The following is a 17,799-nucleotide window of genomic DNA, read 5'->3' as shown; positions in this document are numbered from 1 at the left end:
GTTTGTTTGTGGTTGCGTTATGACTTTTCTAGTTGCTTTAGGACACACAAAACAACTGAAACCAATTACATTTAGAACAGTATACAAATCTGTATAATGCTGTCTTTTACTTCAGCATGTACTGCTGTGCAGAAAATGAGACTTTATTCGAGGCTGATAATTACTAAGTAGATTAATATTAAATCGTATCCCAGTTATGGAAACTAAAGCATGTGTCCAGAGAAGGGCAATGAAGCTGTTGATGGGTCCAGGGCACAAGTCTTATGAGCAGTGGCTGAGGAAACTGGGTTTGTTCAGGCTGGAGAAAAGGAGGCTGTGGGGAGACCTTATCGCTCTCTACAACTACCTTAAAGGAGGGTATAGTGAGGTGGGGGTTGTCGACTTCTCCCAAGTAACAAGTGATAGGACAAGAGGAAATGGCCTCAAGTTGTGCCAGGGGAGGTTTAGGATGGATATTGGGAAAAATTTCTTCACCGAAAGGGTTGTCAAGCATTGGAACAGGCTGCCCAGGGAGGTGGTTGAATCACCATCCCTGGAGGTATTTTAGTCAGGTAGATGTGGTGCGAGCGACATGGTTTGGTGGTGGTTTTGGCAGTGTTGGGTTGATGGTTGGACTCAGTGATCTTAAAGGTCCCTTCCGACTGAGACGATTCTATGATTGTTTCAGAAGTAGCAGACCACAGAGTAATGTCAGTTGTAAGAAATATGCTATTCTGTGCATTTCAGACAAGAGCTCAATGGCTACTGGCAGAGTAACATCTGATAGACTTTGAGAACTTTTCCTACAACTGTGCTGTTACCTGTGTGGAAACTCATCTGCCACCTAAATTAATCTTTTTTTCTCACAAAAAAAAGCAAAAGGAAAGGTTTACTCACAAGGCGGCTTCCTGTCTGTGTTCTGCAATGATTGCTTTGTTTAAGTAATCACATACCTACAGTTAGGACTGTGATTTTTCTGGCGCAGGTGCTTGATATGTTAAAGAAGGTTCTTGTTCTTAGCTAAATTCTCATGAGACGTCCTTTGGGGGAAAAGAAGCAAAAAAAAAAAGGGGACTGTAGCTCATGGGCATGGTCATTCTTCTCACTGAAAAAAACCTTAGCTGCTATTATGACACCGATGTCTGCATATCTGAGAGCTCTTTGGTGTTCTAAAACCAGAAAGGGGGAATTGAGAAGCCATGGAAAGAATGGCTAAGATGAGAACAGATTTTCTTTTCTTTCTCTCTTTTTTTATCATGGTTGCACAAATTCCTGCTTGGAATAGCTGGAAGAAAACTTCTAAAGAATTTATTCATGGCATACGCTGTATGCTGTAATGGAACTGTAAGGAATTTGAATATCAGGGGAGTGTCTAAAGATTAACTTCAGTACATAAAATTGCACTATCTAATAGTTTTAACTTTGTAAAGTAGATAGTTGAATGCTACAGACTAACTGAAGGTGCTTAACTGCAAGTTACAGGTTTCGCTGTATGGGCTCTCATAATCTTTTAATTTTGTGGAAGATGTTGATTCACCAGACTTAACTGAAGTTAAGGAGAAATTTGATGTTGATCAAATGGGATTACGAGTTTATGTGTGTGTTTTCCAAATGGAATTCTTTGTTTGTGGTCTGTCGTGCAATTGTGTCTGGTTGCAGTATTTTAATAATTATTTCTGATTTGTGATGAGATATTAGCCAAATGCATCAAGCAGAGGGACCAAGGTCTCATTAAATGTGAAAGAAGATATGTCTGGACTGTATAATAAAAAATGGAAACAGAAACTGATAGGTCTATTATGAAAGGATGAGGGGAAAAGACCAGAGAACTGTTAAGGCTTGGACCATCTGGAAGCATTATGATCCCCAACAGCCTATTAAGATTTGAATTTAAGCAGGAATGTAAAGCCCTGTAGATGGATGGTTCAAGAAATCATTGTGTAGAAACTCAAAGTTAGAATAGTGACATTATTAATGAAATGTAAAGCTTTACATGCTGCTTCTCTCCAGGGCTAGTTTCATGGGTAGCTCATGTCACATTGTGTTCTTGTGGCTTCCAGAAGACATCCTATCCATTCAGACAGATGAGATCCTGTGTTATGTGAGATACTTAGCACTGGCCATCAAGGAGACTAGTCAGCCAGCTGTACATCCTATAATGAAATGCAGTAGTTGCGGTGAGCAAAGTTTATTCAACGTTACCTGAAACTAAATGCCACAATATAGTTTGTTGAAACAACATACTCCAGGATGGTAGAAGTCAACCTAGACCAAAAATGCCTTATTTAGATTTTTGCCAAAATTTACATAAAATACCAAATTTCCCCTACAGAAATACAGACAAGTTGTGACACACAAATTACCGTGCCTGTGCTCACGTATGCCTTGGAGAATGCTTTACTGAATAATGACACTTTCAGCTGTTCCATGAGAGTTTCATTATGATTACAGCTAGGTTGCTAGGTATGTGTTTCTTTTCAATGTAGCGAGGAACGTCAAACAACGTGTCTCCAATCAGTACCATTGTTCTTGTTCCTGCTGTACACGGCAGTTACAGGTGTTAACCCCTGGTAGGATTTGTTCTATTGTTTGGTAATCAGTCTTGTTCTAAGTTACACAATTAGAAAAGATTAATGGGCTTACACCCCAAATTGAAAAATGAACACAAACACTCCTTTTTCTGACATGGCTTGACCTTCTTCTCTTCTTATAATTGCTGCCATCTGGGGAGTAGTATCAGCCTGCTCCTGTCTGCTCTCATTGATTCTTCGAGTGAGTTCGGCTTGTGGATGGAAAGGGTATGTGATTTTATTGCATATCAGCTAATACTGGAAAAGCAAAACATAACTACCTGCTTGTTTTTTAGGCTTAAAAGGCTACAGACTTAATAATTTGATCTTTTTACTCAAAGCTAAATTTTTAGAACCCTTCACCATATCATTTCCACGATTACCTGTGACACAGCACTGTCACCTTGGGCAACCAGTGAGTCTCTAATAGGAATACAGCCTGTAGTAGTCCATAGCAGCAAGCAGGCTTAGTCGAGGGAATTAGGAATTAGTCTTTTCTAATACCCTGAGTAGATGTTTGCACATGCTCTAGCAGAGCTAGAAGAACCTCTGCATGCTAAGGGCTATGGGGAATACTTTAATTTTAAACTAAACGTTATCTTACTACATCTGACTAACATACATCCCAGGGATATGGTGCTTTCTTCAAGTCTGACAAGGTAGGTGCTTCTCATTTTTCTATTTTAAGGAAAACTCTCAGGTAAATGAACAGATTGGGTGCAACTGAGAAAAGAAATGTGGTCGTCTTTTCTACTATTGTTTGAGTGGCCATTTGCTTGGGTCAAAGGTCTTTTGCAAAGCAGGATGCTAAAAAAGGTTCATTCTACTTTTAGTGAGATGAGAGCTGCCTGGGTTTTTCTCCCAAGTGGTGGTTACCTCTTATGGTATGTCTTCTGACACTTGAACTTTAACTCATCCTAAGTAGTTTAAATCTGAGCTATTCTTTTAATACAATAACACTCTTACACTGTATTTAAAAGAAGAGAGGGATAACTTTTCAAATCTTCAAAATGAACAATGGAAATAAATTTTTAGCCATCTGAAACATGCTTTAGGAAAAAGTATAGAGGTACATACGTATCTTTTGATCTGTACTTTTTAAATGCTTTATCAAAGTTGAGGTTTCTTTAGTACTTATTACACTTTTAGAAGAAAACATTGCTGATACATAGAATAGTAAAAGAAAGATAATAAATGAAAAATGGCTGATGCTGTAAGCAAGACGCAAAGTAAAGATTTGAAATTAACTAATTTTATCTAGTTGGTGTTATTTTTTTTGCACTGTCATGATTATCTCTTCAGTCCTTCTTCACCTGAAGGAAAGGGATAGATTTCTAAACATTTGCAGTTCATCTTTTTACCAGCCACACTGGAATCTAGTATGGTCACACTTATTTTGAGATGAACATGTAGCAGAAAATCAAATCAAATCAATACAGTCGCTTTCCTTGTATCTGTATTGATTATGTGGCTGCTGAAATGGAGCTTGGCGGTGGGCTTAGTCACCAGCTGGGCCTTGAGTGTCTCATGAGAAACTGCCTACACTTCATTGGTACTGAGAGGAGAGCTTGGGAATTTTGCAGGACCGAATCGGTGCACAGCAGCCAGGAAGTACAAAGTGAATATGGATATAGCATCTCCCTATTTATCAGCCAAACCAAAGAGAGCTTGATGGCAGCGATAAGACCTCAGTCTATCATGGTTATATCTATTTTAGTTTGTGAGGACTCGGTCTTCTGTTGAGCATTTATGCAACCATGTGTGTCACAAGTATAAACACACAGCTCAGACATTCTCTTTGCAGCCCTATCTACCAGTTTCAGGGGTGTCAATGGGAAAATCTTCAAGGCGTCTTTCTGCTTGAAACTTCTTGTTAATTTTGCTGCAGAAATCTTGCTTGATAAACAGTTTTCTGCCAGTAATACCGATTTGAATGATATCAACATGTGCCGTCACCCTTTCCTAAGACCACACATGTTAGGAAATTAAAAGTTCAAAAGTAAGTTGTGGGCAAGTATAGCTCTTCCAAGAATCCATCTGCAAGGACATCTCAGAAAAATGTGAGTTAAGCTAAGGAAGCAAGAGTCACGTGAGGACAGGGTAAGTGTCTGCAAATGGAGTCAATCAGGGATATAGTCGTCAGGAGTAATTGCATATGTATGTGTTCAAAGCTATAAAGGGTTGCTTTCAGCCTTGTTCCCATTTCAAGCCAGTTGTCAGACTTCCATCACAACTAATTTAATACCTTTTGCATCAAGCTGAGGCCAGCTTTTCATCTTAAAAATACTAATCGTTCAAGTTGCTATCTCACCATATTTCTTCCTTGTTCAGTTTGGGATTTTTTTTCATTGACAGTTACAAGTAGATGTGTCCTGTTAAAGTAGGCCTTTGGTGTTCGATTTCCTGAATTTTACTAGGGAATGATAAACCTGTTAATGGATGCAAAAGTATTACTGCCCTGAATGTGTTTTCTCCTTTTCGTACTAATATTTTTAGCAGAATCTTGTAGGAGTAGTGGATCGCGAGAAGGTATTGTACACTTATTTTCCCAGTGGACTTGATTAAAAACTAAACCCTTAAGCACGTGGTGGTACTGATTTAATTATTTTTGATACAATCCCAGAGAGCTAAGACATGGACCCTGTTGTGCTTGATACTGTACAAACACAGAACAAAGAGCTGATTAATGCCTGCACAGGCAAAGATCTAAATGGATTCATTTGACTGGATTTACATCACAGGTATACAACCATATGATCGTTGCGTTATATTGTCCTTTTGATTGATTCTTAGTGTATATGCTTATTCCCTACTAAAGCAAATGTCAAAATTCTGATTAAAATGTGTGTATGCTGAGAATTACTTGGCTGCAGTGAAACAATATAACAACAGTTTGCTAAGTTAACAGTAGGCCCCATCCTGCAGATTCTGGAAAAGCCTAGTTCATATCAACTTCATTAAAGGTGGAATTCAGCCTACTGCTGAGGGTCGGCATAAAGCCAGTCTATGCTTAACTCTCCTCTAAGTTCTCAAATATGCACTTCTTTTGTTTCTGAACTATGGTAAATTTTATGTGGAGAGTTCAACACCTGTAAGGTAGTAGGATTGAGCCCAGAAAGCTGTAGTAATTGCTAAGGAAAAAAGAAAAAAAGCAACATGTTCTGTTGCACAGCACAAAACAGTACTACTTGGTAAACTAAAATTTATTCTGGTAGTGAAGAAGTTTTCTTCATCTTCTGTCAAATTAGTCTTGGACTTCATTCATTATTTATTAATTTGCTCTCAAGACACTATCTGCTCATAAAATATTTCTTGAAGTCTTCGTTTCATTGCACTTCGGTTGTCCTGTAGCACATGAAGATGTAATTTCTTGAGGACATGTGGGGAAAGCTTCTTTGAGTAGACTAATAAGCAGGAATATATTGACTGGATATATGTATATGTATGTTTGCAAGCAGTAAGGGGATATGTTAGTTTTAAATTTTACACTTTTATCTCTGTTGAGCCAGGAGCTCTTTAAAAAGCAAGTATCAAAATAGACCAGGTTGGTAAGTTAGGCAGCAGTAGTATGATGGTGACCCAGAGACAGGCAGTTATTCTCTTGTACAGGGACCTTGCTGTTCTGGTGCTTCTGCAGTGGTGACTGTCCAGAGGTTCACACAGCCTGGTTTTAGTGCCACTTATATTGTTCCTTCAGTAAAATGGTATCTTTGATGTCAGCTCAGCATCTTGGTTCTTGTGTTTTCACAGGTACAACTGTTAGCCATGTTATCTGGAGACACTGGGCTGTGATTGTTCCCATGAGTAGAAAACCAAAGGCACGTGACAAAACACTGCTAAAACATGTCTTATTTCTCTGTTAATTCCCCCACTCGCCCTTTTTCAGTCAGATGTTGATATTTTGATGAAAATTAAAAATAGAGATCCTGGAATACATTTTAAATAATAGAGGTGAAGGAGAGAAAGAAGCATACAAAAGGATTGTGAACGGCCTGGGCTGAGATGGCAGAATGGACAGCTCTGAAAGATGTGCAGACTGGTAAATACATTTTCTAGAGAAGTGTGATGTATGCACTAGAAAGGATCTTCCTATGAGGAAGAAAATACCCCCAGATGCACCTTATTCCCCAGATGCAGGTGGACAAATGCCATTACTAGTAGTATTTTGATGGTACTCAGCAGGGAACAAATGCCCGTTTTTGTAGTGTGGCACTCTGGTGATCACCATGCAAAGGGACCGATGGCAGGACAGAAGTGGGTTAGTACATTTGCAGGTAAGCAGAGTCACCAGCTGCTGTATTCATGGGCAGAGAAGCACAGTGGTTATGTTGTTCCTTCTCAGAGCTGCCACAGCTCAGAGCATCCTGTTGCTTGCAGTCTGGATGGAATAGTTCTCTGCCAGCCCAAGGAAGGCTGTCCTGCTGCCTGCAAGGCATCTTTGTGCTGAAGTGCAGGATTTCTCTCTTCTGGAAGCTGTCTGCGCTGCTTTGCTCAGACAAAAAGTTGACTGCCCAAATGTGAATTAGTAGACTCTGTAAGAGCCTTTTAGTATAACAGTGCTCTACTGACTTGTATATACTTATTTTTCATCAATCACACAATATAGTTCAAAAACCTGTTTAAAGAGCTTTTCCTTTCTGAAGCCACCTTAAGGTCAGTGGTGCAGCAATAAGTGTGCTAAACGTTCATGTAGCTGCAGTCTAGGTGGTCTATTCCAGCAGATACGCATTTTACACTCTGAGTTCTTCCCAGCTTAGTGAGTAAACGTATAGTCTTAGCTGACTGCAGAAAGATTAGTTGACTTCAGTGGGCTTAATCTATGACATAGATTAATCTTGATGTGATCCTATTACTGCAAGGTCAGGTGGAACTGTAGTTTGTGATTGTCTTGCTTTGCTCATTTGATTCTAGCATAACGTGTTTTGGAGCAGTTTTTGTTGAGACTTTATAGCTAGGAGAGAGAGGTGGCTAACTCATGTGAGCCCAACTACAAAAATGTTAGGAGATTGGCCATGAAAGAGGAGAAAAGAGAAGTCCTCGCTCCATTATGTATATCCCCTTATCAATGTCACCTGTTGAAATTTAGGAAGTAGCAAAGAAAATCTACCATCATCAGTCAGATTGCTGGAGATCGATGTGGCACGAGTTGGTCAGCTGGAATGTATTACTGTGACAAATATTCCTAGCAGACATGGAGAACCTGTAACTGAAGGGGCCGGTAAAGGTGTGAATTCTCTGCATAGTTGCTTCTGGACAGAGATATGGGTAATGGGTCTGTCGCATCAACTTTCATTTGCCTCTCGCCATAAGAGGGCATGGCAGGCTGGTGGCTGTTAGGTCTAGATGTTGCTGGTAGAGCAGTGATCTGTAGCTGCCCAGAAACTTTTTGTTTCTAATGTTTAACTTGGTGTATCTCACAATTGAGCGTGAACTGGAGCTAATGTCATAATCAGCAGATAATAAAAGGGATGAGGTGCTCCTGACAGTCTGTGAGTAAGAGCGCGCGGTGTTGTCTTTCTCTAGCATGAGCATTGCAGCAACTCCTGTTGGCAATCCCCGGGAAGTCAATAAAAACATCACTGGTTTGCCTGATTCTTCTACATAGATTGTCAACAAAAAGCACAATTGCATTTTTATCTAGAGCTTGGTAGGCAGATGACAACAATGAATTTTCCTCTAATTGGCTTCTTAAAATCTCCCTCAATTTAATTAGGTTTCACTGCTTTGATGCACATTTCTTTTCTTAACAAATACCTGTCAACACAAGGTAAAACACTACAATCAGAAAAAAAAAGCCAGCAGAACGCTAAAACGCGTTGAAATGTCACAGGACTCAGTGAGTTAAGCAATGAGAATAAATAGGGACCAGCAATACCCTGAGAGGTGCTAAGCTCTGCCAGACAAGACCATGTAGGAGATGCTGATTCATTGCTCGCTGATGTGTGCTAGATTACAGAGCTGTGTTTCCTGACTGCATCATCTGTGACAGGTAAATTTAACCAAAAGAGAGACCTTTAAGTGCTAGAGTTTGTAATGCAGAGAAGGAGGATCAATGCTATTATATTTTTATTTTTCCTCCTTTGTTTTTTTTACTTCTGGTGATGCGTGAACTCTGAAATGAGATGTTTGGTTTGTGTGGCTGACCCCTGAAAGGTCAGCTGAGGTTTCTCTTTCTTCCCTTTTGGTAAGTTTCATTAATGTTGGCAAAGTACTTTGAACATCTTGCAAAATTTTTGAACTCATTACTGCGAAGAACTGTGGGCTTGTCAATGCAGTTGAGAATGTTCTTGTGAAAATGCGGGGATTGTTTGCTCAGGCACTTTGCAGATAATAATCATAATTGCATCTGTCTGAGGACTCCAAATGATTTCACAAATATCAGGGAATTAGGAGTCTTTGAGAAATCAAGGCATGAAAGATATAGGGTGACTTGCACGTGATCCCATAGAAAACCAGGGCCAGGGAGAGATTATCTGATTCTCAGTTCTTACTTTACTTCTAAACTTGTTCTACACTTTACGTTTACTTTTATTTTGCAGCTAACTCATACTTCATGTTGTCTTGTTGTCTTGTTCTTGCATCAAAATGTATTGCATATGCACATTTCTAGATCTTCCCTAGGTTACAGTTGCCATCATTACTAACCAGTCCAAATTTATTTTATGCATTTTATTTATTTTCCTCATTTGAAAAGCAATTTTCACTATTAGAGCTGACATGATTATGTACAATACCGGTACTTTATGGTTTAGGAAAGGTCACTGGCCAATTAAATTCCTTTTTTTACAAAGAGGTTTTTAAACCTCTCCTGGGCAACTAATTGCAAATAAAGGTGGATATTTCAGCATATGTAACCTTTCCCACATGCTAATATAATGTAAAAGAAATTAAATATTAGAGATTTTAATGCTTATATTTCTAACGGGAGGACAAACAAAACCATATTAGAAAATCCTGTTCTTTCCCTTAAGGAAATATATACTGCAGAATATCCACCAGATGGAGCCGGTGATGCTAAAAAAAGTGTTAATTGTGACTGAGAACCAAGTTGCCAAATGATGGAGGTAAGAAGTAATTGCCATTTAAGGTACCAAATGGATGTGGCACCAGTAACTATGTTTTTGGAGTTTCACAACAGGACTCAACGCTATGAATAAGAGAACGGGTACATTAACAAAGGATCTAATGGCAGTCTGTCCTTCCCCCTTTTTAGAACTGAGCAATTGTTATCTTGCAACAAGAAGCAGTTGCTTCATCGGGAATGATGGAGGACAGTAGGAAGGCTTGTTTCATTATTATTATTAAGTATGTGGAATATGAGCAGAGCTCCACCGCACCTGCTGCTCAGACCTTCCTTTACCCAAGAGGCTTTTATCACCAGTTGTAGATGATGTCTTGTGGTGGGAAGCAGGAATAAGCTACCTCCTTCCAGAGTTACAGGCTCAGTCTTTCAGTTCTCAGGTCAGTGGTGTTTTGTGGGCTAGTATGTAGTGGTGCAGGTTCAAGGCTTTAATGCTTACTTGTATTTAAATTACTTGTTTATGATTTAATTCCTCATCTCTTCTCTTTTTCTTCACTATCCTTTCAAGTCCTCTGTTATTAGCTAAATAAGAGACATTCTTTCAGCCTTTATTTTAGTTGCTGGTAGATATGGAAATGATCTGGATTTATTTAACTAGCTTTGTTTAAGACCACAGTAAAAAAGTGAAAAAAGTGGTATACTGAAACGATGACAATTTTTTGTTCAGCTGAAATTAAAAAGAAAACTCTTGTTACTGTCATGAGATCCTATTCTCATTGAAATCTATGTCAAATCCCCTTCGCTTTCAAGGTTGTGAGGCTGAAGCTGATTGCTGTCTCTGTTTATCCAGTATACACTAAAGTCACCTGGCATGAATCTCATTTTCAGTGGGGGGCCACCATCAGTGGCAGTGGTTCTACTTCTGAAAAGAGTCTCTTTTTCCATTTTGGATCTAGGGTCACCCTGCTCACACCCACAAGGCCCCCAGCATCTTCCCAGTCTGCTCAGCACAATGGACTTTTCCTGCTCCCCTCTAGCTGCAGTTTGCTGTTGCAAGAACAGGAATAGCATTCCATTTTTATTACAGAGCAAAAGGAACTGTATTAATGTACAGACAGTTTCAGCCACATTTTAGGCATAGGAGAAAGACATTTCAAACTGTATTTGACAGGAAATGTTTAAAGGCATATACTCATTGTTTGAGTACAAACAGAGTGCTTTCAGGGAAAATGAAGAAAAAGCTTGACCTGATTACTCAGGCAAACTGATTGTAATGGTAATCCAGGGGTGAATACTCTCTTAGTACTTTTTATCATTTGTCGGTCTAGGCTAATAGGTATTTTAATTCACTACAAGTAGGTGCTTTGTCACATAGACAAATCTGAGTCCAGTGAGAAGTCCTTGCTCAGGGTTGATGATGCACAGAAAACGGAGAAGGTTGCAGCAAAGCTGGTCTGTTAAAATAATAACATAAAGTGCATTGTAATCCTTTCTGTCATCTAATGTATTGCATTACTGTGACTGTGAGGACTGGAAATAGTGCTGGTTTTCTATCTATCTAAAAGGAAGGTTACTTGTAAGTGTGCTGAGACTGCATGAACATCATTGTAATTAATTTGTTGTCATTATCCTTAAAGTAGACGTGAAATACTAGAATGTTTTTAAAGACTCAGCTTTGTATCCTGAGTAACATAGGACAATATGACTGAGCTGCTGGCACACTTACGTTGTTCCATACCAATTACTGAGGATCTCCAGCTCTGCGTGGGCTGTATTCTCTGAACTGCTGGACTGAATTCAGGTTTTCATAATCCTCTTCCAAGCTTATTCTCTTTAATTCTTTGCATACCGCTAAAGGCAAGGGGACTAGAAATTCACCTAGTCCAAGGATGAGAGGTTACCTGTGCTTCTTTCAAAGTAACCGGGCAGATACAGGTCCTGAATTCATCAATTACAGAGGTGAATTCTACACATAGGAGAGGGAGGAGGTTTTTACTCCTGTTATAGCAATTCAGTTATTTCCAGTTGTAATTCATGCTGTATAATTTTGCACATTAGGTTGCTATCCAAGATCTGGTGGCGTTTGTCATCTGTTTCCATCAGTATCTGTCATGGACAACTTAATATTGTGTTGAATTGGACTTTGAAGACAAATAAAATAGCAAATTGCTTTGCTTCTTACAGTGAACAAGAGCCCATGAACTGTCCATTTGTTGTTCACCTAGATGGGTTTTTAACTCACTAGTTATGCCCTTGGCCAGAGAAATACTGTTTGTAAGTACAACCTTTTTTCTCCATAGAAGTAGCTTCCATATTTTTTGAAACCTTTTTTGGAAACATTCTTATTTTCCTCACAAAACTAAAACAGTAGTTTTGCTGAAAATGTTGCTTTTATGGAAACTCAGATTTTGCTTTTTTATTTCTTCTGCACAGCAATAACAAAATATTGCATCATAAATCTGTTTGGTTTTTTTAATGGAAGATGGTTAATCAGTTCCACTAGTGGTGCTACATTTTCAGATTCACGAGAAACTAACTGAGCCTGGGTTTAGTTCTGCTAATACTTGCATTAAACCCTGAAACCTCAAATTTCCAATATCTGCCCAGTAACTTGAACAAATTTATTCAAAGGAGGATCTATCTCCATTTCTTATTTCAATATGGAAATGCTTTATTTATGTAGCAGATTAGAGAACTGATGAGTGAAACAGGTTTCAGTCAAAAAGTATTGGTTTATCAAAACTGAAATGTTTCACAATAGCTGTGTTTTAATAAACTTCAAAATAAATACTGCTGGTTTTAGAAAGTTTGCATAAAGAGAGAGACAAAAAGACAAAATTGTTATAAACCACAGCTGCCTTTCTGAGATAGGGATTTATTAGCTCCGTTTCCTGATCTGAACTGACTCTCTGAAATCACATGGTACATTTTGAAGACAGCAGTTCCTGGCAAAATACCCATACTCCTTATGCAAATTATTTGGAACCTTGGTACCAGTTTAGTAGCTAAGTGCACAAGCCCATAGAACCAAGCGTTGTGGAGAGTAAGGTTCTTTCCACTGTCTTGGTACTATTCTGTAGCTATTCATATGAAAGTTGAAGCAATAAATAGAGCTGGAGAAATAATTTTAAATTATCTTTTCCCCACAAAACAATTTGAAAACTCCACAGTACATTCGATCTTTGGCTCACTAGTGGAGCTGAAACAATAATTATTTTGCTTTCATAAAAGTCCAGAGTAATGAAACGTTGCCATTCTAAACAACAAAACCAAGAGTGAAACACTACAGCCAGTGTTTTAGGCTTTGTGCAGGTAAAACAGATTTATGCTAAGTAAAGACCTGAAATATCTGTAGTAACTTAGCATTCAAATTCAGTGTTCAAGCTGAACCACTGCTTTTCTTTTAAAAGAGCTTTGCTTATTGTCCCTGTTTGCTTAGTGTCCCTAAAGCAGTTATTGTCTTCACAGTCCCATTTTTAGAATTCAGGTTTTCCTTCCCTATGTTTTAAAGAAACAGAAGTCAACAAATCAGGGTTTTTTTCCCTTTCCTTAGCTTGGCAGACCTAGCTCTTTGCAGAATCCTAGGAAGAGACAAGGAAGAGACTGGTCCTAGTGCTCCCAGGCTGATTCTAAATGTGCCCTTAGCTCTTTCAGCTCGGTTGGAAATTGGACATATGATGGGATCCACTGTCCTGTTTTTGGCTCCACCTCTTTGACAACAGCAGTAAGATGACACTAGCTCTCTAATTATATTAGTAGGCAATTTGCATGTGAAGTAAATTACTGTACATGGGGATGTGGCATGCATCGAAGCCTGAATTTTCAAAAATACCCATTAACCATAGTCTGGATCCTCACAAATGTCCACTGAGATTAATTTAGATAGTCTTATATGCTGGATAAGGGTCTTTATCTGCTTCACTTTCCAGAAAGTCATTTGAGGCAACAAGAATCTTAATTGAAGGAATGGGTGCTCCCATTTGCTATTATTGGAGAAGTTGCTTGTTCAGCATTTTTCAGAATTATGTCAGGAGCTGTCTGAGCTTGAACAATCAAAATTAGTGAGTTTCTTATCAATATTTGAACCTTTAGCCAATTATACTGTTCCTTATCTGTAAAATAATGGGTTGGATTTTTGTTATTGGTTATCTGTGCAATATTTATAGAAAAAAAAAGAGAGCTCACACAGAAAATAATATTGATATACAAAGTATGGGTCTGTTATGCTTTTCATGGAAGGCATTATCTAATGCCTTCCTGACTTGTGGTGCATATCCACAACTACCAGTACATGTGTAATTAATGGATAAGGTAATGTGCAATCTAGTCAAGCTGGGAGCTGTGACTGGTGTTCTCCTGGTAATCAACACTGCCATCAGTGATACATGGGTGGGTGGTGGTGGTGGGGGAACAAAAACCCAGCCCCAAAAAAAGGTGATGTGTCACACCTGGAGGTCCTTCTTATTTTTTACATCACACAGATATAAACAAGTAATTCAGCTTTCCTGTACCTCAGCTGCTCCCCTATTTGTTAGAGATGGGAATCCTTCCTTGCTTCCCAAGAGTATTGAAGTTTAGGTTTTTAATGTTCAAGTCATTTGAATCTTAAGACGGAAAGTGCTATAGAAATAGCTACTAAGTTCTAGGCAATACAGTCTAAGTTTAATACAGTGTATATCGGGCAGGAACGGGTGAATTCACGTAGTATTTTGTGCTGTCCTCAAGCCATCATATTTCTTCCATCCCAGGTAGTTTCAAACCAGAGAAAAAAACCAAGTAACTCATTTAGGTTTATTAATCAGATATGAAGTCACTGCTAATAGTAACTAGATCTTCTTGTAGTATTATTTGAAAGCACATGGATGTCAAAGATGCAGTGCTGGACAAATTTGCCTGTAAAATGCTTTCCCAACACCATTTTCTGTGACATAAGGTGTTCTTCATTTCCACTTCTAACGTAACACACCAAATCACTTGGGTGGAAGCTGTTTATGCTTTAAATTGCTATGTGTCCCAGTGTCCTTCCAAGCCCTCTGAAAACTAGCTCTCTGCTTGTATGAGCAGCCTTTAATGTACTTTGGAGGCTACTGAGGGGAAAGGAGCCACAGAGCTGCAAGAGAAAAACTCGTGGTATTCTGTTATGTTCAAGTAAGCCCATCCAGCCACAGGCTGCTCCACTGTCGGTACTAGTGATGATGTAGCCACATGGACAACTGTTAAACAGCTGACAACTAGCCCTGTCTGTGCAAGAAGTCTTCAGCTGGCTCAGCCTGCAGTTAAATGGACTTCTGTCTGTTGTAAAACGGTTCTTTTGATGTCTCTAAGGATGATGTTTTAAGATAGCAGGATGTAAGATGCCCGACATTACAAATTCAGGCTCCAAGTTATCCTGCTGCACTTCAGTTCAGCACAGTAATTCTAAACTACTGAGACGAACACATGGTTTTTTCATTTCTTTTTCTTTGAGTATGTCTTTGTAGGTAAGAAGGGGATGATAGAGTGCAACACCTTCAATATCCTGGAAAATGGGATAGAGTGCACCCATAGGAAATTCACAGCCATACCAAGAGCTGGAGCAAGCTGGAAGAATTGACCAACACAAACTTAATAAAATTTTACTAAGGCAAATGCAAAGCCCACCCATTAGTAGCACCTGGAATCCTGGTGAACAGCAAATTGAAGATGAGCCAGGGGTGTGCCGTTCTAGTGATGAAGGCTATGTATTGTGCTGTTTTAGGAAGAGGGAAATGTTTATTCCCTCTGTTTGGCACTCATGAGATTGTATCTGGAGTACTGTCTTCGTTTTCGGAGCCCCTCAGTACAGGAGAGAGATTGAAAAATGTCTTGGTGGGAGGTGATCAGGATGATTGGAAGCACCTGTTGTAAAGATGGACTAGAAGAGCTGGGTATGTTCAGCCTGGAGAGGAGAAGGCTAAGGAGGAATTTAGTTGCAGTTTTCCACAGCGTGCTGCAGAGTGCTACAGAGAAGATAGAGCCAGATTCTTCTCAGGGGTGCAAAAGGAAGAAACAAGGGCTGTAAGTTGCAGCAAGGGAAATTCCAAAGGGACATAAGGAAAAAATTCCTCACAGTGGGGAATGGTTGAGTACTGGAGCAGGTCGCCCAGAGGACTGGAAACACTGTCCTTGGAGGTTTTCAGCATTCAGCTGGACAAAGCCCTGAACCACTTGATCCAACTTATAGGTTGGCTCTCCTATGAACAGGAGGTCAGACTAGGTGATCTTCAAATGGCATTCCAACTTATTTTTTTTTATGACTCTACAAATATAGGGAATCTGAGTCTTTCCCCAAGGGTGAGGTGGCAAAGAGACCTGGTGGGTTTTTGCAGGTTCTACTCCCTAGGCAGGTTATGGAAATAAGATGACTGGCATGTGTTTTGTTGTTCATATGATCAGTACAGACTATTTCTAATATGTGAGGGTAGTAACACAGGCACCAATTTACAGGCCTACTGGAACAAGCAAAGGTTATTTCTTTACCTTTTTTGTTCTGTCCATGTCTCATAATCTGCTTAATTTCACTTAAAAACTGCCTTTTTTTTTTCTTGCAAATGAAGGAGAAACAGGACAGACAGCTGCTAAATAACAGAGACTCTTGGAATGGATAAACAGACAATGCTGAAGAAAAAGTACCACAAAGTGGCCTACAATCTTCCTCTGAGTCTTTTAAGTGTGGAATTGACTAAATGGGACTTCTTTTCTATAGATGTCACCTGCCAGTTACATGCTCTCTGCATTTTGTTGTGTAAACTGTTAAGTTTTTAATCCAAATATGCTTTTGCCTAGGTTACTACAGCATTGCTTTGAGGATATGTAGTCTACAGAAAAAGAAGTCAACTTTCTTTGCCCAACAGACAGCAGTCCCCAGTGACCTACAGTGTGGTCATTGTCATGGTAGGTAACCAGCACTGAACAATATTCTGTCTACGCTTCATTGCAGGGGTAGAAACTAAACAATCAAGAACTGTCGGAGTACGTAATGGCTAAGACCTTTAACTGAGATAAAACAATAGCGTACTGCAGTGTGTAACTGAAGTGTGAACTGTCAGAGCGAACTGAAGACATGGTGCTCCCGCTGCCAGGTTTTTTGTGCACAGGAAGTTTTAAATAGAGTTCTGTAAAAATGGTGTAAAATTCTCCAAATGTTCGTCATTATTTGAGTTGCAGCTGTTCCCACCTAAGATAGATGTCAAGCTCTGCACTGCAAAATTATAAAGCTTTTTTTTTTTTTTTTGCAAATAAGAAATGCAATTATCATACCGCCAGGGAAAAAAGTTATGATTTCATGAAGTGTTCGAGCTTCTTCAGACCTTGAAAATGTAAAACTTCTGAATTTTTTTCCCTTATCTGTATGGACATAGAGCTTTGGAGGTTTTTGTTTGGCTGGTTTGATTTCTGTTCCTCCTCATAACTCTGTAAACTTACACATCGTTTAGGTCTCATTCACGTTAATAGTAAGTCCAGAAGTTATATCCCTGAATATAATGTGTAAAACCAGCTCTTTAATCTGCACTTAATGTCATTAACTGTCCAAACATAGTTTTTGCTTAAAAAGGAAAAAAAAAGAGAAAGTGATCTGGAAGCTGAATGGCACTAGTTGTAGTAGAGCTTGTGATAAAACAAGTTACTTGATGTTTGTACTATTTTTGATCTCCCAGTGTCTGTCTTGTCTTCTGGTCCTCCACACCTTTCTTTCTAGTTTGGTACTAAGTTATTGTACCCCACTGTGGAGTATTACCACATTTATGTTGATAAATGCTGTATTTATTGTCATTGGATTCTCCCTCCCTTCCTCCCTCTATCCTTTCTTATCCTTGTTTTTAAGTGTTACAAATTTGAAAGTACTTGTATCACAGATGGGGAAGAACTCAAAATAACAAGGAAAAATTTAGAACCTAATTCTTTAGTTCTTCATAAAGACAGGGAAGAAAACTATAAAAATCTTAGGGGAAGAAGGTGGTGGCTTTTTTTCTAAAAGCAGTAGAGTTTATAATGGACTATGGTGTTGTAGTGGAGCATTTTGTTTCTCTTGGCTAATAATAAGACCTAGCAGTTGTTTCATAGATTTCTGTTCATGACAAAAGAAATGTACTGCTGCTGTGATGTGCAATGATTCATGACCAGTGCATCTGAATGTGTAAGTGTTGGGGTGGAGAAAGCTGGAAAACGTTCAGTGGGAGGAAATGAGAAAAGGCAAGTGCAATACCGTTA

General features: G+C 39.0%; 1 protein-coding gene across 4 annotated transcripts in view; it reads left to right on the top strand.

The window, feature by feature from the left end:
- Positions 1–17,799, top strand: part of TRPM1 (transient receptor potential cation channel subfamily M member 1) — a 142,761-nt gene that overhangs the window by 35,567 nt on the left and 89,395 nt on the right. For all 4 annotated transcript variants that reach the window (XM_054214828.1, XM_054214827.1, XM_054214826.1 and 1 more), the window contains exon 4: positions 16,375–16,482. In XM_054214828.1, coding sequence (XP_054070803.1) covers positions 16,480–16,482 — 3 coding nt within the window. In that variant the 5' untranslated portion in view covers positions 16,375–16,479. The remainder of the gene's footprint in view (positions 1–16,374; positions 16,483–17,799) is intronic.

The sequence above is a fragment of the Rissa tridactyla genome, chromosome 9, assembly GCF_028500815.1.
Source record: "Rissa tridactyla isolate bRisTri1 chromosome 9, bRisTri1.patW.cur.20221130, whole genome shotgun sequence".
Classification (NCBI taxonomy): Eukaryota; Metazoa; Chordata; class Aves; order Charadriiformes; family Laridae; genus Rissa; species Rissa tridactyla.
Note: the sequence above shows the minus strand (reverse complement) of the source record. Positions and strands in the feature narration are given on the sequence as shown.